The sequence below is a fragment of the Notolabrus celidotus genome, chromosome 20, assembly GCF_009762535.1.
Source record: "Notolabrus celidotus isolate fNotCel1 chromosome 20, fNotCel1.pri, whole genome shotgun sequence".
Taxonomy (NCBI): domain Eukaryota; kingdom Metazoa; phylum Chordata; class Actinopteri; order Labriformes; family Labridae; genus Notolabrus; species Notolabrus celidotus.
The window spans coordinates 3,053,701-3,076,092 of record NC_048291.1 but is presented as its reverse complement, the minus strand read 5'-3'; the positions used below and the strand labels follow the sequence as shown (position 1 = coordinate 3,076,092).

Below are 22,392 nucleotides of genomic sequence, written 5' to 3'. Positions count from 1 at the left end.
CGGTCTCGACTTCCTCTCGGGTTTCCTCGGAGTCACTCGGCTGTTAACGGTCGGTGTGTTTCAAATGTTCGGCCGCAGCTCCTCCTGCAGCCTGAAGTAAAGAAAGAGCCGAGAGAGAAAAGAGGGAAACAGACAGACAAGAGCGGATAGACGGAGTGTGGAAGCGGAATGACGGTGCTGCAGGAACCTGTCCAGGTAAACACACGAGTTAAGGTCGTTGTCATGAACCGGGGGTAACGAATATTCCCCGAAAGCCGTGCTCCGGGATCCGACCCGGCCTCAGCGGCTGAACGGGTCCGTGGTGTGAGGAGCTTTCCCCCGCCACAGGCCTCGCAGCACTGAGCGAGTTACTGGTTCTATTTTTAAATGTTGTATGATACTCGCGTTTAGATTTGCACTATTAGCTGCTTCAACATCTTATCACAGTGCTCAATTTTGAATATTTTCAAGCTTCCGTCGTGTGGTGACAGTTCAGAGAGGTCACACCAGACACCTTTAAAAAATCTGACACATTAAGGTTTCTGCTTGTGTTTGTACAAAAAACAACTCAGAGGAATGATTATTTTCACATATTGAGACTTCCTTGGCACAGCACTTCACTTCGGCATACATTTAACAGATGTAGCATCCTTTAATTACATAATATATAACATTTATTCAGGTATTGGTCTCATATTTCTGTGCACAGGCTTTGCTGTAAAGGCGCCCTGTGAGTGCGACAGTAACAGCGCAAACACTTCTTAAAGTTCACAGTCCTCTGCTTTAAACCATTCTTTGTTGAATTAAAGCATGCCGAATTAATCAGTACAGTGTGCTGATTCTTTAAATGTCCTTTAAAGAGGTGTGTGGTTCTGGTAGTGAGCTGTGTGATAAAATCAGCTAGAACCCAAATGGGGTTTTGTGTTAGTAGCAATGCTAAAGCTAGTCGGTGGAGTAATGTTAGCCGGCTAACAGTTAAGCTAACGTGTTCCCCAGAAATCAACCTTTTAAAGTTCACGAGAGAGCACAGGAAGCTTTATTTGACTGTTTACACTGTGAACAGAGAGCACACACAGCACAGAGGTTAAAGCTGACAACCAGCTGGGTTAGATTGTTTGTTATGAGCGTGAAGTAACCAGAGCTAACTTAGCTGCTTGTTGACAATATTAGCCATCAGCTGGTTAGCTGCCATGTCAGACAGTCAAAATCAAACCGAGTAAAAACTGAATGTAGTTAAACGTAGTGGTTTATGTCCAGTGAAGAAACCAGCTGATCATATGTGTAGTTGTGATTTCCCTGCGGAAATCACTACAGCATTAGCTTCCTACATTGAATCTGTGGGCTGTGTTGATGTGAAATGAAGGGTTATGGTTATTCACATCCAGAAAACGTCCACATCATAGCTAATCACAGTAAAGATCAATGATGTGTTCTCTGTCTGCTTTGTGATCACTGTGCTCACAGGTTATCACAGGCAGAGTGTGTCTGTCATTGTGTTTCTGTGTAGATGACATGCAGTGAATACATTCTGATCAGAATCATTGGATTACAGTTTGTTACATCCGTGTTGTTGAACAGGAAAAAACCCTTTTATTATTATAACACATGCATGGTAATGATAATTCTGAGAGTGTGTTTGTGGTTGATTTGACACAACATCCTGCGTAGGACTTTTTTTTAGGGTGCAGGTTTCTGTATTGGTACCTGCAGAACTCAGAGAACATTCACAGTTGCATCTATTAATGGTAATGTATGTCACTGACACTCAGCCAACGTCAAGGCTGATTTATACATCTACGGCAAATCAACGGCGTACCCTACACCGGGGGTCTGTGTAGCTCCTGTACCTACGCAGAGGCCTACGCACGTAGCTGATGTGCACCTATATCAAAATGTAACTACTAGTAGAATCCACGCAAGCCCTGCGATTGGTCCGCTCGGTGGCTTGGATTTCCCCATATATCAGCCACACATCGTCCGTGTATTAGGGCTGTCAAAATTGCTCCAAAGGGACGTTCAAATATCTATATTTGCGCATTATGTCAATAACAGGTGGACAAACTAATACAAGGAGACATAACTACTTGTAAAGGTATTTTTATTTCAGATTTAACATTCCTAAAATACCTACACGTTACAAAACAAGTAATGACCTAATATGACCTAATGGTCTGTACCATAACACTTTGAAGACCGTAGACCTCTCCTTCGCTCGCTCGCCCCCCTCCCCTCTCTGTGCGCAATGCTCTGAGTGAGTGCTGAGCAATTAAAGGTCCAGACTCTTGTCCCTAATATAGACAGGCTTCATTCAGTGATTGAAGGAAATATTATTAACATTAATTGAAGTTAAAGTTAAAAATGAAACAGTAGTCCACTTACATTCTTGGTGCTTGTATTAAAAAAAAAAAAGAGAGGAAAAACTGCATTTTATCCCAGTGTCACTGATTGTCGGGCTCCTTTAGTCCACTGTCAATGTAGGGTCTTAGGCCTGACAGGTTATTTGTTGAAAACACGAGACAGTCCACATGTGAAGAGGCCAGTCCACATGTGAAGAGGCCAGTCCACATGTGAAGAGGCCAGTCCACATGTGAAGAAGACAGTCCACATGTGAAGAGGCCAGTACACATGTCAAGAGGCCAGTCCACATGTGAAGAGGCCAGTACACATGTGAAGAGGACAGTCCACATGTGAAGAGGCCAGTCCACATGTGAAGAGGACAGTCCACATGTAAAGAGGCCAGTCCACATGTGAAGAGGACAGTCCACATGTGAAGAGGCCAGTCCACATGTGAAGAGGACAGTCCACATGTGAAGAGGCCAGTCCACATGTGAAGAAGCCAGGTCACATGTGAAAAAGACAGTCCACATGTGAAGAAGCCAGGTCACATGTGAAAAAGACAGTCCACATGTGAAGAGGACAGGCCACATGTGAAGAGGCCAGGTCATGTGTGAAGAGGACAGTTCACATGTGAAGAGGACAGTCCACATGTGAAGAGGCCAGTCCACGTGTGAAGAGGCCAGGTCATGTGTGAAGAAGACAGTCCACGTGTGAAGAGGCCAGTCCACATGTGAAGAGGACAGTCCACATGTGAAGAGGCCAGTCCACGTGTGAAGAGGCCAGGTCATGTGTGAAGAAGACAGTCCACATGTGAAGAGGCCAGGTCATGTGTGAAGAAGACAGTCCACATGTGAAGAGGCCAGTCCACATGTGAAGAGGCCAGTCCACATGTGAAGAGGCCAGTCCACATGTGAAGAGGCCAGTCCACATGTGAAGAGGCCAGTCCACATGTGAAGAGGCCAGTCCACATGTGAAGAGGCCAGTCCACATGTGAAGAGGCCAGTCCACATGTGAAGAGGACAGTCCCTGTCAGCCACTGCTGCGTTGGGGTGACGCTCTCGTATGTATCAGCCTTTAACATAGTTGTGCACCGGACAGATAGTCTGTAGGGGCCACATTTAGAAGAGTAGAAGTCTGGACTTTCTCCCTGTCTCAAAATATGTATCAGGTATTTTAAGATTATTTGACTGCACCCATCTTAAGTGCAGGAAATGTGAGAAAACGTATCTGATATTTTTTAATAAGTCTGAGCGTCTGTGATCTTTAACCTGAGCTGGAGAAAGCAGTGCTGTCTCTGTTACAGTCTGCCCTTTTTTTAGAAGCAGTACAACAACAGCACCTCTGCGCTCCAAAACCTGTAATTCCTCTGGCTTGGGTCACACCATGATGGCATTTTGCTTCATCGAGCAAAGTGCAGGTCAGCGAGCCGCCCACTGCGTCACTCAGCTACCGCTCAGTGAGTGCCCAGAGTTAAACCTCGTCAGGACCAGAACTTGGGGCGCAGGGATGTGAAGTGCACCCAGGAACAAGCACAGCTCAGTGTGGACTGTTTCTCAGAGGGCCTTAAATCCTCTCTGTTTCAGCTGTTGGTGTAGAAAGCCGTCAACACGTCCTGAAAACACTGAGCACATAGAACGGTGTGTTTTTGATTGAAGGACATCGTGACTGTTATTATTAATGATGCAAATCTAGGAGAGATGAGAGCTAGGGGGTTAGATAAGGACAAGGTCAAACCGGTGTTAAGCTGATGTGAAAGAAACTCATTAAATCACACACAGGAAGTAACTGGGGATACCTTGACTATTTGCAGGGTTTGCACATGAACTATGAGCTAAGCTGTCACTGTGCTCCGTACCTTTAAATACACCCTGCATGCTCTTCATTTTGGTAACCTACAGTGTCGCAGTATGGCCGGAGCTTCAGAGTCACAGCATGTAAACAAACAGAACAAGCTGCGCAGACACAAGGCGCCTTCAGTGACCTCTGTGAAGCTCACAGGCTGCATAATAAAGGCACGTAGACGTCCCCCATCTGTTTCTGAAGTGCTGTTTTGAAGCCAATTGGCGACGGCGGCAGCCATATTGGAAATACTGAACGCAATCCAACTGCTGTCCAGTGAGTGTGACGTAAAGAGGCGGGCTTTGAGCCTCCTCGCCAACAGCTACAGTGTTCCCGCCTGTCTGTCGAGTCAGTCATGTCCTTAAATGGGCAAAACTCGTAATCTTGATATCTTTGAAACTGCAGTGTTATGAAAAATTTCACACCCTGTACAGTGTGTGCTGATCGAGAAATGAGCTATCCAGATTACACTTATTTTTTGTACCATGCTGTAAGCATGTTTATTTCTGCTGTAAAGATCAGCTTTTTTGAATTGGTGTGTATGTGGTTTCTGGTACTTCCTGAGCCAGCCTCAAGTGGACACTCGATGAACTGCAGTTTTTAACACTTCCGCATTGGCTTCAATTCTCGCAGCCAGAAGCTTCCGCTTGTCTGCTGCTGTACATTTGACCTCCTCTCTTTTCTTCTTCTTTGCAATAATTGTGGTAAGGGTTGCAAAAGGGTGGAAATTTCTGGTACATTTCCGGAAAGTTTCCTGTAAATGTCCATGGGAAGTTAAGCTGGGGAATTTTGGAAACTTTCCATGGGAATTAATTGGGAATTGAGGGTAATTTAATGGAAAGGTATCATATTAAAGCATAAATATGTATTTTGTGATAAGCAGACAGCCATGCAAAATAATACAATTTAAATAGATTTATTTGTAAGTAGAACTTTATCAAGTTTCAAATATTTTATTGAACAATTCAATTCTTTCGTACAGTGTGTGCCGATTGAGAAATGAGCTATTCAGACTACACTCGGTTTTTTTTTCGTCCCAGGCTGTAAACATGTTTATTTCTGCTGTTTATGGGTGTGTATGTGGTTTCTGGTGTTTCTGGAGCCAGCCTCAAGTGGACACTCAAGGAACTGCAGTTTTCAACACTTCCGCATTGCCTTCAATTCTCGGCCGAAGATTGCTGCTCGGTAAAAATGTAAAAGCAGCAGGCAAGCAGAAACCTCCGGCTGCGAGAATTGAACCCAATGCGGAAGTGTTAAAAACTGCAGTTCATCGAGTGTCCACTTGAGGCTGGCTCAGGAATAACCGGAAACCACATACACACAGATTCAACAAAGCCGATCTTTACAGCAGAAATAAACATGTTTACAGCCTGGTTCAAAAAAACGTGTGTAGTCTGGATAGCTCATTTCTTGATCGGCACACACTGTACGGGGGTGAATTTTTTCATAACGTGGCAATTTCAAAGATATTTAGATTACGAGTTTTCCATTATGAGAGGTATAGCTGACTTGGTTGACAGGCGGGAACACTGTAGCTGTTAGCTAGGAGGCTCAACGCCCGCCTCTTTACCTCACACTCACTGGACAGCAGTTAAGCTGAGTTCAACATTTCCAATATGGCCGCCGCCGCCGATTGGCCTCAAAACAGCACTTCAGAAACAGATGGGGGACGTCACGGACACTACGTCCATTATTTATACACTCTATGGCGTATATTCCAGACAGAAGTTTACATTAAGCCTTGATATCTCTGATGCACCTTTGCTGCACCGTCATGTCTCTGTGACTTTAACATTTACAGAGAGGCGTTGCAGTCCCGTCTTGGACAGGCAGTGTTCAAGAGGCCTTGAATGATGCAGAATCACACTTTCAGCAGCCTGCTGCTCAAAACCGTTAGGATTAAGGAAGTTCATATTTAACGTGAGACATTGAACCTCCATCAATGCATTAACAGGAGGAGTGTACCGGATGACATCTCTCTCTCTCCCTCTCTGATTACCTGCAGGAGACAGAGAGTGAGGGGAGACGGTTCACTATAGCTTACAGAAAACAGACGGCGGTCTCACGTGGACGAAGAAGAAAAGGACTCATATGGTCTGCAAACATACTTGGGTAGCTGTAGATATACTTGGGCTGTCTGCAGCCTGCCCGAGTATTTTTAGGGTTTTAACTAGCTGCCTGTATGTGGGGTCAGGACCAGAACTGGAAATAGACTTCTTTCTTTACGGCTCAATATTCCAGGATTCCATCCATGTAGAACAAGTGCTCTGAACAGTATGATGTCTCTGATAACCCACTACGGCTAACGTAAACCCTGGTGAGGACGAGCTGATGACAGGAAGTCACAACAAGTTGATGATGTGGATTTCGGTTGATGTTGTAGGTGTGTGACCCATACACCGTATAAATAGTGGACGTACTATCCGTGATGTCACCCATCTGTTTCTGGAGCGCTGTTTTGAGGCCAATCAGCGGCAGCCATATTGGAAATGTTGAACTCAACGTAACTGCTGTCGAGCGAGTGTGATGTAAAGAGGCGGGCTTTGAGCCTCCTCACCAACAGCTACAGTGTTCCCGCCTGTCAATCAGGTCAGCTGTGACTCTCATAATGGAAGACTCATAATCTTAATATCCTGGAAATTGCAGTGTTATGAAAAAAATCACCCCCCGTACAGTTTGTGCCGATAGAGAAGTGAGCTATCCAGACTACACTTGTTTTCTGTACCAGGCTGTCAACATGTTTATTTCTGCTGTAAAGATCGGCTTTTTTGATTTGGTGTGCCAGCCTCAAGTGGACACTCGATGAACTGCAGTTTTTAACACTTCTGCATCGGCTTCAATTCTCGCGGCCGGAGGTTTCCGCTTGTGTATGACTCGTCTCTGTTGGCCTCATATTAAATCCCTCCCCCCCTCCCTCTGTTCTCAGGCTGCAGTGTGGCAGGCTCTGAACCACTACGCCTACCTGGACGCCGTTTTTCTCGCTGAGAGACTCTACGCTGAAGGTAACGCTTGTCTGCCTCGACATGAGGTCAAGATACACACCTGTCTGTTTGTTTGTGTTTTGACTGCATGCCTGTGTAGAGCTGGGCGATATTAAAAAAGATGCTATCACAATATTTTTATTTCATATCAGTAGATATCAATAATTATTAGATTAATATTGAATCATTATTTCATTGACTGATAACATCATTTTCAATATCACCCAGCCCTATGCCTGTCTGCCTTTCATTCTCTTCACCTGTCCACGTCTACTTGCTGATCTGTCTGTCTTTATACCCGTCTGTCTGTCTGACTGAACGCCTGTCTGTCTTTCAGTGAGGTCAGAGGAAGCCCTTTACCTGCTGGCTACATGTTATTACCGCTCGGGGAAGCCATACAAAGCGTACCGGCTGCTGAAGGCTCACAGCTGCTCCACGCCGCAAGTTCGATTCCTGTTGGCGAAATGCTGCGTCGAACTCAGCAAGTAAGCTCACGCAGAGACGCGGACGGATGATCATGTTCTGATTCTGTACATCTCTCAGGACATTATCCCTCGCATGATGAAGGGAATCTAGACAGTGTTTTTAATGAAGCCACATGAACTCAATCTCTGTCTCTATTTCACTCCACCTGTCTCTCTCCCCACCCATCTGCCTCTTTGTCTTCTCCTGGACTCCCTATCTCCATCCTGGCCTGCATGTCCTTCTTCCCCTGACTCTCTGTCTTTCTCTCCCTCTCTTTCTATCTGTCTCTTTGATTATCTCCCTATCTGTCACTGTTCCATACCATCCCCCTTTCTGAACGTGTCTCTTCTTATCCATGTATCTCCCTGCTGTCCTTGTCTGTCTGTCTCTTCTGCCTGCCTGTCTGTCTCTCTCTGGCTTCCTTCTTTTCTCTCTGTTACTGTCTGTCTCTCTGCCTGTTTGCCTTCTGCCTGTCTGCATCTTTCCCCCTTACTGTCTGTCTGCTTGTCTGTCTGTCCCTCCACCTGCCTGTCTTTGTGTCCCTCTGTCGCTCCGCCTGTCTTTCTCTTTCTATATGTCGATCTGTCTGTCTGTCTCTCTCTCTCTCTCTTGTTCAATATCACCCCCCTTCCTGAATGTGTCTCTTCCTATCCCCGCTGTCCTCCTCCTTGTCTGTCCGTCTCTTCTTCTGCCTGCCTCTCTCTCTCTCTGGCTTCCTTCTTTTCTCTCTGATACTGTCTGTCTCTCTGCCTGTCTGTGTCTGTCCCCCTCTCTGTCTTCTTGTCTGTCTCTCCCTCCGCCTGCCTGTCTTTGTGTCCCTCTGTCCCTCCGCCTGTCTGTGTCTCAGGCTGGCAGAAGGAGAGCAGGTTCTGATTGGTGGAGTGTTGAATAAACAGAAGAGTCAGGATGACATCATCACAGAGTTTGGAGACTCCGCCTCTTTCACTCTGTCGTTACTGGGACACATTTACTGGTAAGGAACTGTCTAATCGTAGTCTTAGGACTTGATGTTTACCTCTTTCTCTCACTCTCACTAACACTCATTCTCTCTCTCTCTCTCTCTCTCTCTCTCTCTCTCTCTCTCTCTCTCTGAGCAGTAAGACAGATCGTGTCGCTAAAGGTGCTGAATGTTTCCAGAAAAGTTTAACTCTCAACCCGTTCCTGTGGTCGCCTTTCCAAAACCTTTGTCACCTAGGTAAAGCACACACACACACACACACACACACACACATGAACACACACATGAATACACACACATGAACACGCCTCTGATTCTCCAACATCATAATGTGATCAATAAATCTATTTATACATGTGGTTTGTATTCTAGGAGAGAAACCAGATCCAGATCAGGTCTTCAGGTTGTCCTCTTTACAGAACTCCTCTATAGCTCCACCCCCTCCCTCTGTTAGCCCTGCCCAGAACCCCTCCCATCGCCTAGACACCGCCCTCATGGAGACGCCACAGGACACACTAGTACGTACTATCAATCAAACCATGAGTAATAATAAGTGGATTAAATGTGACGTGTAATCAGATCATCATGACGGCTTCACTCTGATTTATTGAGTTTATGTTTTTGTTCTCTTCAGGAGTTGAATCGTTTGAATCTAGAATCTTCTAATGGAAAGCTGACATCTGATTTGTCAGTCTCCTACATTGACTCTTCCCTCATATCGCCGGAGACCGGCTCGTTATTGGGTAACACAGTTTCCATGGCATCAGCCGGGTCCTTACTGGTGAAACAGAACAAGCCCAAGAGTGGGCGGAGTTTACTGGGAGGACCTGCTGCACTCAGCCCTCTGACGCCCAGGTGAGTTATTCATCAGGAGCTGTGAGGGACAACAAGACTCCTCTTTCAGACTCCTTTTCAAGTCGGCCAATATCAACTACTACTCGCTGTCATCAGTCAGCCAATAGAAACGCTGCACACTGTGATGTCATGAGACTCAGAGCTACTGGAACATAGCTGACGCACTGCTTCTGCGTTAGGTCAATCATTCAATCAATCAAACTTTATTTATACAGCGCCAAATCACAACAAATGTTATCTGAAGACTCTTTCCAAACAGAGAAGGTCTAGACCGTACCCGGTTCTAGTATTTACAAAGACCCAACATCAAGACTAAATAAGATCCAGTCCCATCTTACAGACAGGACTCAGGTGACAAATACATGAAATACAATGTTAAATGTTGAATGTTAAAGCTAAACGAACAATTAAATATTTAAGTTTTTGGATTTAACATTTAGATTTAAGATTCAATATTTAAAATTTAACATTTTAACGTTAAGATTAAACATTAAACATTTTAAATTTAACATGAAACATTTTAAATTTAACATTTTAACATTTAGATTTAACATTCAATATTTAAAATATAACATTTTAACGTTAAGATTAAACATTAAACATTTTAAATCTAATATTTAGATTTAAAACTCAAAATTTAAAATTTTAACGATAAGATCTAACTTTGAACATTTTAGATTTAACATTCAATATTTAAAATGTAAAATTTTAACGTTAAGATTTAACATTAAACATTTTAATTTTAACATTTAGATTTTACATTTAAAATTTTAACGTTACGATTTAACATTAAACTGTTTAAAGTTAACATTTAGATTTAACATTCAAAATTTAAAATTTTAACGTTAAGATTTAATATTAAACATTATAAATCTAACATTTAGATTAAACATTCAATATTTAAAATGTAACATTTTAACATTAAGATTTAACATTAAACATTGTAAATGTAACATTTTAACATTTAGTTACAGTGGCAAGGTCAAACGGCCTTTAACAGGCAGAAACCTCCAGCAGGACCAGACTCATGTTAGACACACATCTGCTGAGACCGAGTTGGAGAGAGGGATAAAGGGAGGTGAAGAGAGAGAGAGATGATAGTGGTGAGACTGATAGTAGTTGTTGCAGCAGCTGGAGTCTGGTACGTCCACAGGATCCAGAGGAACCTACAAGACAAGGGAGCTCAGGGACTCCAGAAAGGTCTATGGTTAGTAACTTTAATGGGACAGGGAGAGTTAAAGGAAGTGATAGGCAGATAGAGGAGAGAGACATTGTGTCAGTTCCCTCAGCAGTGTGGTGAGAATTTTGTAAGTCACTTTGTTTTATCACATTTTGAGCAAAACTGGTGAGCTTCATCATATTTATTTTTGTTTTTAAAAATGTAAGATAATGTTAAATGTTAAATATAAACGAACGATTATATCTGTAACTTTTATATTTAACATTTATATTTAACATTCAACATCTTAAATGTAACATTTCACCATTTTGATCAAACATTCAATATTTGAAATGTAACATTTTAAAGTTAAGATTTAACATTAAACATTTTAAATTCAACGTTTTAACATTTAGATGAGCATTCAATATTTAAATTTTTACATTTTAATGTTAAGATTTAACATTAAACATTTTTAACATTAGTTTAAACATTCAATATTTAAAATTAAACATTTTAATGTTAAGATTTAACATTAGACATATTAAATTTAACATTGTTACATTTAGATTGAGCATTCAATATTTAAAATTAAACATTTTAATGTTAAGATTTAACATTAAAGATTTTAACCCTTTAAGATTTAGTTTAAACATTCAGTATTTAAAATGTAACATTTTAACGGTAAGATTCAACATTAAACATTTAAAATGTAACATGAACGTTAACATTTAACATTATATATATCGAATACAACATTTAGATTAAACATTCGATATTTAAAATTTAATATTTTAACATTAAGATTTAACATTAAACATTTTAAATTAAACATTTTAACATTTAGATTAAACATTCAACATCTTAAATTTAACATTTAAACATTAAGATTTAATATTCAACATGTTTGAAGCCTACTCTTAAAAGTAGAGGGTGTCTGCCTCCCGGACCCTGCCTGGTAGATGATTCCAAAGGAGAGGTGCCTGATATCTGAAGGTTCTACCTCCCATACTATTTTTTAGAGACTTTAGGTACGTGTTGCCACACACTGGGTAACTTGAACTGCCGTCACATATCTCCTTGAACAACAACCCCTGTGTGTTTCTGTGGATCTGTGTAGTTTTGGCATCCTGCCCCTTGAGCCCAGCCCTGGAGACCCCACATATCTACAGAACTATTCTGCAACAATGGAAACACAATCTACAGCTCCAAACAAGAAGGTACAAACACTTACTACACACACATTTGACACACACACTTCTCATACTTGGACTAACTAACCCCCCTGCCTGTCTCCCTCTCAGTCTGTCTCTAGGATCAGTCAGTCAAAGTCTGTCTTCAGTCAGAGCGGGAACAGCAGAGATGTTCTCCCAATCCCCTTCAACCAATCACAGACCACTGCTCCTCACACCAGGTAACCGCAGCAGCCAATCACAGAGCTCCATCCTTCCTGGATGTTAAGGCTGCCTCTGAGTGATGACCTGTTTGTGTTTCAGTGGCTCCCCTCAGGTTCTCAGTCCCAGTATGTCTGGTCCTCCAAACGTTCAGCCCAGAAGAAGCTCCAGACTGTTTACAAGTGCCAGCTCTACTGCCAAGGTACCTCACAGTTACATGTCTCATTATGTAATATTCTCTCTCTCTCTCTCTCTCTCTCTCTCTCTCTCTCTCTCTCTCTCTCTCTCTCTCTCTCTCTCTCTCTCTCTCCCTCTTCTCTCTCCTATTTTTCTCTCTCTTTCTATCTCTCTCTTCCTCCATCTATCTTTTCTTTTTATCTTTTTTTCTTTCCTCTCTCCTTTTTCCTCTTCCCTCTCCTCTCTCTTTCTCTCCCTCCTCTTTCCTCCTATTTTTCTCTCCTTTCTTACTTTCTCTCTGTCTCTTTCTTTCTCTCCCCCTTTCTCCATCTCTCCCTCTTTTGTCTATCTCTGTTTTTTCTCCTTCCATCCTCTCTCTCTTTTTCTCTCTATATCTCTCTCTCTTTCTCTCCCCCCTTCTCCAACTCTCTCTCTCTCTCTCTCTCTCTCTCTCTCTCTCTCTCTCTCTCTCTCTCTCTCTCTCTCTCTCTCTCTCATTCTCTCCACCCTCTCGCTTTCTTGTTTCTCTCGTTGTTTCTCTCTTCCCTCTCCTCTCTCTCTTTTTCTCCCTCCCCTCTTTCCTCTTTCTTCCTCTCACTCCTATTTCTCTCTCTCTCTCTCTCTCTCTCTCTCTCTCTCTTTATATCTCTCTCTTCCTCCATCTCTCCCCCTTTCTCCACCTCTCTCCCTCTTTTCTGTCTATCTCTGTTTTTTCTCCTTCCCTCCTTTATTTTTCTCTCTCTCTCTCAGTTCTTTCTATCTCTCTTTCTCTCCCCCGGTCTCCATCTCTCGCCCTCTTCTCTTTCTATCTATTTCCCTTTTCTCCTTCCCTCCTCTCTCTCTCTCTTTCTCTTTTTATCTGTCTCTTTTTCTCCCTCTCCTCTCTTTTTCTCTCCTTTTCTCTCTTTCCCCTCTCATTCTGTTTCTCTCACCTTTTTTGCTCCTTTTTCTCTCCTCTCTCTTTTCTCTCTTTTTCTCCCTCTCTATTTTTTTCTCTCTTTCTCCTTTCTCTCTCTCGCTCTCTTTTTGTGTTGTACTGTACTGATGGTGTGTAACTGATTGTATGTGTGTGTGTGTGTGTGTGTGTGTGTGTGTGTGTGTGTGTGTGTGTGTGTTTGCAGGAGAACAGTAAGAAGTTAAAGATGAAGTTTCCCACAAAGATCCCAAACAGGAAAACTAAATGTAAATCAGCAAAGACGTCAAACAGCAGCAACCTGAACGAGAGTCTGGACATCCTGAGACTGGATCCCAGTCTGAGTCTACCAGACACCAGAATCCCCCAGTACCAGAGAGCTGCTGCAGGTACCAGTACTGTTGATAATACTCACACATCAAGAACCAGAACCTAACCTCAGCCTGGTTTGACTCAGCTCCTGTAGTTAGAGCAGGACATTATTTCATCAATATACAGTGTTAAATCTTACCATAAAATTCTTGCGTGTGTGTGTGTTTGTGTGTGTGTGTGTGTGTGTGTTTGTGCAGACAGCGTGATGGCACTGCTTCGGGAACTGGGGCGTGGCTACCAGGCGCTGTGTTCGTACAACTGCAGAGAAGCCATCAACATCCTGACCTCCCTCCCTCCCCAGCACTACAACACCGGCTGGGTCCTCACACACATCGGCAGGGCCTATTTTGAACTTGCCGAATACACACAGGTAACACACCTAACACACCTGACACACAGTGGGTAACACACCCCAGACACAGTTCATTCTTTGCTGATACAGGTAACTTTGTGCTGACACATCAACACACTCTTGCTGGTGACTGCCTCACACCTGCATACCTGTGAAAGTGGGTGTTAGTGAGAGACCTGGATGGGCAGCTGTGGGTGTGTCTCTCTTTTGTTCAGGGGAGTCTTGCCGTCATGATGTCTCGGTGACTCATAATGATATGTGTGTGTGCGTGTTCGTAGGCGGAGCGTCTCTTCAGCGAGGTTCGCAGGATCGAGTCATACAGAGTTGAAGGGATGGAGATTTATTCGACCACACTGTGGCACCTGCAGAAAGACGTTGCACTGTCTGCCCTGTCCAAAGACCTGACCGACATGGACAAGAACTGTCCTGAGGTAAGAGCTGCACCAAAGAACCAAAGTGAAGACCAATCACATATCTGACACACTAGGTGCATTTCAACCAAGAGTTCCCTGGTCTTTTAGTCCCCTTAACTACTTTACCCAGGCCTAAAAAGTTCCTGTGCCCCCATTGTTGTCTGCATTTCGACCGTGGGCTGAAGTCCAGGGTAGATTGTGCAAATTAGGTCAGTGGCGTATGAAGGGGAAAAAAGTAAAGGCACTACACCACCAGACCAGTAGAGGGCAGTAAAACAAAGGGGAATGCCATTCATCACAAATGACACCACAGAAAAGACGGACATGCAGGTATCATTATGAGCAACACAACAGTTAGCCTGTTAGCATGAAGAGACTCAGCTGGCGCTGTTTTAGATGGTGCTATATTTCACCACAGATGGATTCACTGAATCAACACGTGAGAGGAGATAAGCGCGAGTAACAAAGACGTTTCAACACGGCTTTAAAATCCTTTTGAACTCAAAAAGCCGTGATCGCAGAGATCGACCGGTGTTCTGGTTTAAACAGCGACCCTGTTAACTGAGAGAAGACTACTGTTACAAGCTGCAAAAATCAATAGAATCACAGCTTCTTCTTTTAAAAAGTACACACACATACAAAAAAGATAGAACAAATAAAAACTAATGAAAGAGAAATCAAGTGAATCACAGATGGAAAAATCAATGACTGTGAATGTTTTTTGGCAAAATTGAAAAAAAAAAAAAATTGACAAAAAAAAAATTACAAAATAAAATTGAATTTTTTGTTTTGAAAAAAAAATTTGAAAAAAAAATTGATTATTATTTTTTTTTTTGACAAAACAAATTTTGAAACAAAATTTTGAAAAAAAAAGTTGACCTGGAGCCTGTCGGAATAATACATTTTCCTCATATTTGAAATTGTGCTCCAAAAGCAGAAAAAAACATGAAAAAAAGTAAATATTTTGCTCCTGCGGTTAAAAACATATAAAAAGCAATGAATGAATCAACACGTGAGAGGAGATAAGCGCGAGTAGCAAAGACGTTTCAACACGGCTTTAAAATCCTTTTGAACTCAAAAAGCTGTGGCAGAGATCGACCGGTGTTTTGGTTTAAACAGCGACCCTGTTAACTGGAGACTCTCAGTCGGATGCATCCCTCATAAACGTCTTTAGACGATCATTAAATATCTGATGAGGATATTTTGAAGTCTTAATAAAAACTAAACTAGTTTTCATTCCCAGGAACTCCCTCTGTGTTTCAACAGCTGTGTAAACTCCACAAACACTGACACGTTCAGCTGAAGGTCTCCAGTTTACAGGGTCACTTTTAAAACCGGAACACCGGGAGAAGAGACGCATTCACGGTGGGCTGAGAGAAGACTACTGTTACAAGCTGCTAAATCAAGAGAATCACAGCTTCTTCTTTTGAAAAGTACACACACATACAAAAAAGATAGAACAAATAAAAACTAATGAAAGAAAGAGAAATCAAGAGAATCACAGATGTGTGTGATGTTATTGTGGACGGAGGGAGGAATTAAAACACTGCGGTTAATCTACCAATCAGACACGTTCAGCATTGCAGGCCCCGCCCCCTGAAAAGTACTACCCCCCTAGCAGGGGCTTTTCAGTGGGGAGATTATCTACCCCTGAACTAAATTTATACCCTGGGTCCACCGGTCGAAACGCACATAGATCTGGGGTAAAGTTCCTGCAGTTGAATAACGCCTACTGTCTCTCTCTTACCTCCTGTCTGTCCCTCCTCAGGCCTGGTGTGTAGCAGGTAACTGTTTCAGTCTGCAGAGGGAGCACGACATTGCCATAAAGTTCTTCCAGAGAGCCATCCAGGTGAGTAAAGCTGTCTAAACTCTCTTCCTATCTGTCTGTCCATCTCTCCTTTTACTTGCCTGTCAAGTCTTTCTCTGTCTCTCCTGTCTCTCTACCTTGTTCGTGTCCTTGTCTTCTTGCTTGTCTCATTTCCTTTCCTTCTCTATCACATCTGTCTGTCTGACCCGTCTCTCATCCCTGCCTCTCTGTCTCTCTTCTTAGCTTGTCTGTGTCTACCCCTCTCTCTACCCTTTTGTGTTCCAGTTTCTTCGTACCTGTCTCTCTCCCTCTATGTGACCTTTCTCTATGTTCTCTATGCCTGCCTGTCTCTGTGAACATTGTCTGCCTGTCCTTTTTTTCTGTGTCTATCCGTCTCTCTGACTTGTCCGTCCCTCTGATTGGTCTCGTTCTGTACCCCGTCTGTCTCTCAGGTGGACCCCGGCTTTGCATACGCCTACACTCTGTTGGGTCACGAGTTTGTTCTGACGGAGGAGTTGGACCGAGCTCTCGCCTGCTTCCGTAACGCCATCAGAGTCAACAACAGACACTACAACGCATGGTGACGGCAGTAGCTAGCTCACTGCACAACTCTGCACAGCATTATCAAGATGCCATGTCACTGATTGTGTGTGTTTCTGTGTGTGTGTGTGTTTCTGTGTGTGTGCAGGTATGGTCTGGGGATGATTTACTACAAACAGGAGAAGTTTAACTTGGCAGAAATCCACTTTAAGAAAGCTTTGAGCATCAACCCTCAGAGCTCTGTGCTGCTCTGTCACATCGGAGTGGTATGTTAGCATGAAGCATCCTCTATCCAAAATAACAGCTACATTAGCATTCAGTAACCTCTCATACAAACATTTCCTGTATCTGTGTGTCTGTAGGTGCAGCATGCCTTGAAGAAGTCTGATGCAGCATTAGAAACTCTGAACAGAGCGATCGGGATCGACCCCAAGAACCCGCTCTGCAAGTTCCACCGAGCATCCATACTGTTCGCAAATGACAAGTACAAGGTAATGAATCCTGGCCTGTAGGGATCAATGAGTGAGTGACAGATGGACTTCACCCTGAACACTGGACACTTGCAGTGTTAAAGCCTCTGGGAACCCAAATCAATACAAAATGTTCTCCCTATGATATTAAATAAAACACTCAGGACCGGTTCACTAACTTTCCTTAGGACTGGTTCACTAACTTTCCTCAGGACTGGTTCACTAACTTTCCTCAGGACTGGTTCACTAACTTTCCTTAGGACTGGTTCACTAACTTTCCTTAGGACTGGTTCACTAACTTTCCTCAGGACTGGTTCACTAACTTTCCTCAGGACTGGTTCACTAACTTTCCTTAGGACTGGTTCACTAACTTTCCCTAGGACTGGTTAACTAACTTTCCCCAGGACTGGTTCATTAACTTTCCTCAGGACTGGTTCACTAACTTTCCTCAGGACTGGTTCACTAACTTTCCTCAGGACTGGTTCACTAACTTTCCTCAGGACTGGTTCACTAACTTTCCTTAGGACTGGTTCACTAACTTTCCCTAGGACTGGTTAACTAACTTTCCTCAGGACTGGTTCATTAACTTTCCCTAGGACTGGTTCACTAACTTTCCCCAGGACTGGTTCACTAACTTTCCTCAGGACTGGTTCACTAACTTTCCCTAGGACTGGTTCACTAACTTTCCCCAGGACTGGTTCACTAACTTTCCCCAGGACTGGCTCACTAACTTTCCTTAGGACTGGTTCACTAACTTTCCTCAGGAGTGGTTCACTAACTTTCCCTAGGACTGGTTCACTAACTTTCCCTAGGACTGGTTCACTAACTTTCCCCAGGACTGGTTCACTAACTTTCCCCAGGACCGGTTCACTAACTTTCCTCAGGACTGGTTCACTAACTTTCCCCAGGACCGGTTCACTAACTTTCCCCAGGACCGGTTCACTAACTTTCCTCAGGACTGGTTCACTAACTTTCCCTAGGACTGGTTCACTAACTTTCCCCAGGACCGGTTCACTAACTTTCCCCAGGACCGGTTCACTAACTTTCCCCAGGACCGGTTCACTAACTTTCCTCAGCACTGGTTCACTAACTTTCCCTAGGACTGGTTCACTAACTTTCCCCAGGACTGGTTCACTAACTTTCCCCAGGACTGGTTCACTAACTTTCCTCAGGACTGGTTCACTAACTTTCCCTAGGACTGGTTCACTAACTTTCCCTAGGACTGGTTCACTAACTTTCCTCAGGACTGGTTCACTAACTTTCCCTAGGACTGGTTGACTAACTTTCCCTAGGACTGGTTCACTAACTTTCCCCAGGACTGGTTCACTAACTTTCCCCAGGACCGGTTCACTAACTTTCCTCAGGACTGGTTCACTAACTTTCCCGAGGACTGGTTCACTAACTTTCCCCAGGACTGGTTCACTAACTTTCCCCAGGACTGGTTCACTAACTTTCCCTAGGACTGGTTCACTAACTTTCCCCAGGACCGGTTCACTAACTTTCCTCAGGACTGGTTCACTAACTTTCCCCAGGACTGGTTCACTAACTTTCCCCAGGACTGGTTCACTAACTTTCCCCAGGACCGGTTCACTAACTTTCCTCAGGACTGGTTCACTAACTTTCCCCAGGACCGGTTCACTAACTTTCCCCAGGACCGGTTCACTAACTTTCCCCAGGACCGGTTCACTAACTTTCCTCAGGACCGGTTCACTAACTTTCCCCAGGACCGGTTCACTAACTTTCCTCAGGACTGGTTCACTAACTTTCCCTAGGACTGGTTCACTAACTTTCCCCAGGACCGGTTCACTAACTTTCCTTAGGACTGGTTCACTAACTTTCCCCAGGACCGGTTCACTAACTTTCCCTAGGACCGGTTCACTAACTTTCCTCAGGACTGGTTCACTAACTTTCCCTAGGACTGGTTCACTAACTTTCCCCAGGACTGGTTCACTAACTTTCCCCAGGACTGGTTCACTAACTTTCCTCAGGACTGGTTCACTAACTTTCCCTAGGACTGGTTCACTTACTTTCCCCAGGACTGGTTCACTAACTTTCCCCAGGACTGGTTCACTAACTTTCCCCAGGACCGGTTCACTAACTTTCCCCAGGACTGGTTCACTAACTTTCCCCAGGACCGGTTCACTAACTTTCCCTAGGACTGGTTCACTAACTTTCCCCAGGACCGGTTCACTAACTTTCCCCAGGACCGGTTCACTAACTTTCCCCAGGACTGGTTCACTAACTTTCCCCAGGACCGGTTCACTAACTTTCCCCAGGACCGGTTCACTAACTTTCCCTAGGACTGGTTCACTAACTTTCCCCAGGACCGGTTCACTAACTTTCCCCAGGACCGGTTCAATAACTTTCCTCAGAACCGGTTCACTTTCCACTGGACCGGTTTACTAACTTTCCACTGGACCGGTTCACTAACTTTCCACTGGACCGGTTCACTAACTTTCCACTGGACCGGTTCACTAACTTTCCCCAGGACCGGTTCACTAACTTTCCACTGGACCGGTTCACTAACTTTCCACTGGACCCGTTCACTAACTTTCCCCAAACAGCTCAGAGTTTAGACAAACTGCTCCGTCTGACACCCGGAGCCGAGCTCCTCTGCGTGCACATACTACACTTCAGCCTCCTCTGCTTCGGGCGTCCCATGGTCCTGATGCCCCGGAGACTACAGAGTGATAAAACTATTAAATGATAGAAGTCCTGACTCTGAAGTATTTTGTGTCTCAGCACTCGGAGACCATTTGAAATGAATAATTTTCAGATTCTGGAGTTTTGATGTCTTTAGATTCAGAGTCAGACGGCTCAAACATGCAGGCTCTCTCTCTTGACCTGTCAATCAAAAAGTTAGGCCACGCCCACACAGTCCTGAGAAATGTTTCCAGAGGTTTTAACATAGTAAAACACACGTATCCAGTCCCCTCTGACCTGTCTGTCTCTCTGCAGGCGGCTCTGCAGGAGTTGGAGGAGTTGAAGCAGATCGTTCCCAAAGAGTCTCTTGTTTACTTCCTCATAGGAAAGGTAACAAACACCTGCTGACCTTTGACCTTTGATGGCTCCTAACCAAACCCTGCCATGAGCCTAGCTGCTCTGAACCTTTACCTGTCTCCCATCAGGTGTATAAGAAGCTGGGTCAGACTCATCTAGCCCTGATGAACTTCAGCTGGGCGATGGATCTGGACCCTAAAGGAGCCAACAACCAGATAAAAGAAGCCATCGACAAGAGATACCTGCCAGAGGATGAAGGTGAGACAGGTAGGGGCGTGTGGGAGTTGTGTGGTTTATGGAGATGGATTCAGTTAGCTTTAACTGTGCTAGTGTCTGCTCACTAGCTAACATAGTAAAGTTTCTTTTAGCTTATTCAGCTAGCTTAGCCTAGCTTGTAGCTGCTGATTACTAAGCGTAGCTGGAAGACCTCTGGTTTGTTTTGGCTAATGTAGTTCTCTTCTTAACCCGTCTCTCTTTCCCTCCCTCACCTGACTGTCTCTTGTTCCAACCTGTCTCACTCCCTGACTCTTTCCATCTATCACTTGTCTTTCTCCACCTGTCTGTCTGTCCTTCCTTGTCTTCTTGTCTTGTTCCCTTTGTACTTGGCTTACTCTCAACCTGCCTATTTTTCTCTGTACCTCTCTTTTTGTCCACCTGTGTGTCTCTCTCTATCTCTTTCTTCCTCCTTCTATCTCTCTCTTTTTCTCTTTCCTCGCTCTCTCCCCTCGCTTTCTTTTTTCTCTCCTCTCTGTCTTTCTCTCCCTCATTTCTCTCTCTCTCCTTCTATTTTTCTCTCTTTTCTTACTATCTCTCTGTCTCTTTCTTTCTCTCCCCCTTTCTCCATCTTTCTCCCTCTTTTCTGTCTATACCTCTCTCTTTCTATCCTCTATCGCTCACGCTTTTCTCCATCCCTCTCTCCTCTCTCTTCTCTGTCTATCTCTCTCTTTTTTTCTCCTTCTCTCCTCTCTCTATCCCCTATCTCTTTTATCTCTCCCTATCCTCTATCTCTCACACTTTTCTCCATCCCTCCCCTCTCTTTCTCTCTCTCTCTCTCTCTCTTTTTAACTCTCTCTCCCTTCCTTTTCCTTCTCTCTCCCTCTCTCTCTCTCTCTCTCCCTCCAGCGGCGGAGGTAGACGACAGTCAGGACAGCAGCATCATGACAGACGCTGACGACACACAGCTCCACACGGCCGAGAGTGATGAGGTCCTTTAACCCCGCCCCTCTCATCTAACCTCGCCCCCCTGCTTGAACCAAGCCCCGCCCCCCCCACTCTGATGACCTGGAGGAGTATTGTTGCTAGGCAACAGTCTGACAGACAGATCTTCAGTGTAGCTCTGCCCCTTTCCTCCTTCCTGTCCTCTGATGGCTGAAACAGACTGCTGCTGCCCTGAAGCCCCGCCCCCCTCCAACCCTCCTCCTCCTCCTCCATGTATGTCATCGAGCTTGTCCTCTGACATCACAGCTGTTTTTTATGTTCTTTTTATCATCGTTATGGAAATAAACAATAAAAACATGTAAACCCTGCCTTCTGCTGTCTGACTTCTTCCTGATAACAACAGAGCATGATGATTGGACCAGGTGAGTGGAGCTGCAGTCACATGACACAGCTGGAAGAAGCTCAAACTTTTAAAGCAGCTCTGACTGTTGCTTCCTTTTTCCTTTCTAATTTAAATATACTTATTTAGACACATATTCAAACAGTTTCTTTACTTTCTGTATTAGAGAAGACATCGTTCATGTGGACACCTGTTTGTTAAACCTGATTAATATCACAAGCTGTTCTCACCATAGACTGTAAATAAAAAAGGACAGCGTTGCTCCGCCTCTTCCCGTTGTACGGTTCTGAAGCCAAAAAATCCCCCTCCTGGGCGCCGCCATTGTGCAGCCAGAGCCTGTGAAGCCACTGTAATAAGCTCCGCCCTACAGCGCAGCGTCATAAGACGCTGTGTGTCCTTTGAAGTTTCTCTCTACGGCGGCTGTGAATTAAAGCAAACCAGGAAGTAAAAACACGTTTTTTAACCTCTAATAACTAAAGAAAAAGAAACTTTTCAGGAAAAAGAGGCCTTGAACACAAAACAGTCAAATACTAACTACATATCACCAGGAACATTCGTACCACGTATATTTATTTTTAAAAGGTTGACAGATTTTTTTTGACCTATACTGCAGCCAGCCACCAGGGGGCAGACACACTGCTGAAAGCCTCACCACCAGCCACCGGAACTTCTCCCTTGGTTTTCACACATGGGTTAGGGTAATGATTATGATTAGGGTTAACTCAAGCAAACAGAACCAGAACCAAACCCAAGCAAACCCAACCAGAACCAGAAATGAACCGAACCAGGACCGAACCAGAACCAAACTCAAGCAAACAGAACC

The 22,392-nt window shown here is 44.1% G+C and overlaps 1 protein-coding gene across 2 annotated transcripts; it reads left to right on the top strand.

Annotated features, from left to right (window-relative positions):
• The first annotated feature begins 10 nt into the window (after positions 1–10).
• Positions 11–21,537, top strand: cdc27 (cell division cycle 27). 2 transcript variants are annotated; one of them, XM_034711693.1, is made up of 20 exons: positions 11–195; positions 7,082–7,157; positions 7,474–7,621; positions 8,449–8,574; positions 8,699–8,796; positions 8,932–9,077; positions 9,194–9,414; positions 11,694–11,793; positions 11,878–11,987; positions 12,070–12,169; positions 13,266–13,446; positions 13,627–13,799; positions 14,060–14,212; positions 15,963–16,043; positions 16,454–16,581; positions 16,690–16,807; positions 16,904–17,032; positions 19,970–20,044; positions 20,140–20,269; positions 21,134–21,537. In XM_034711693.1, the coding sequence occupies exons 1-20, from the start codon at positions 169–171 to the stop codon at positions 21,223–21,225; spliced, it is 2,412 nt and encodes an 803-aa protein (XP_034567584.1). In that variant the 5' UTR covers positions 11–168; the 3' UTR covers positions 21,226–21,537. The 2 variants fall into 2 exon arrangements, with proteins under 2 accessions (XP_034567584.1, XP_034567583.1); XM_034711692.1 differs by having other exon boundaries at positions 20,140–20,278.
• Positions 21,538–22,392: the final 855 nt, after the last annotated feature.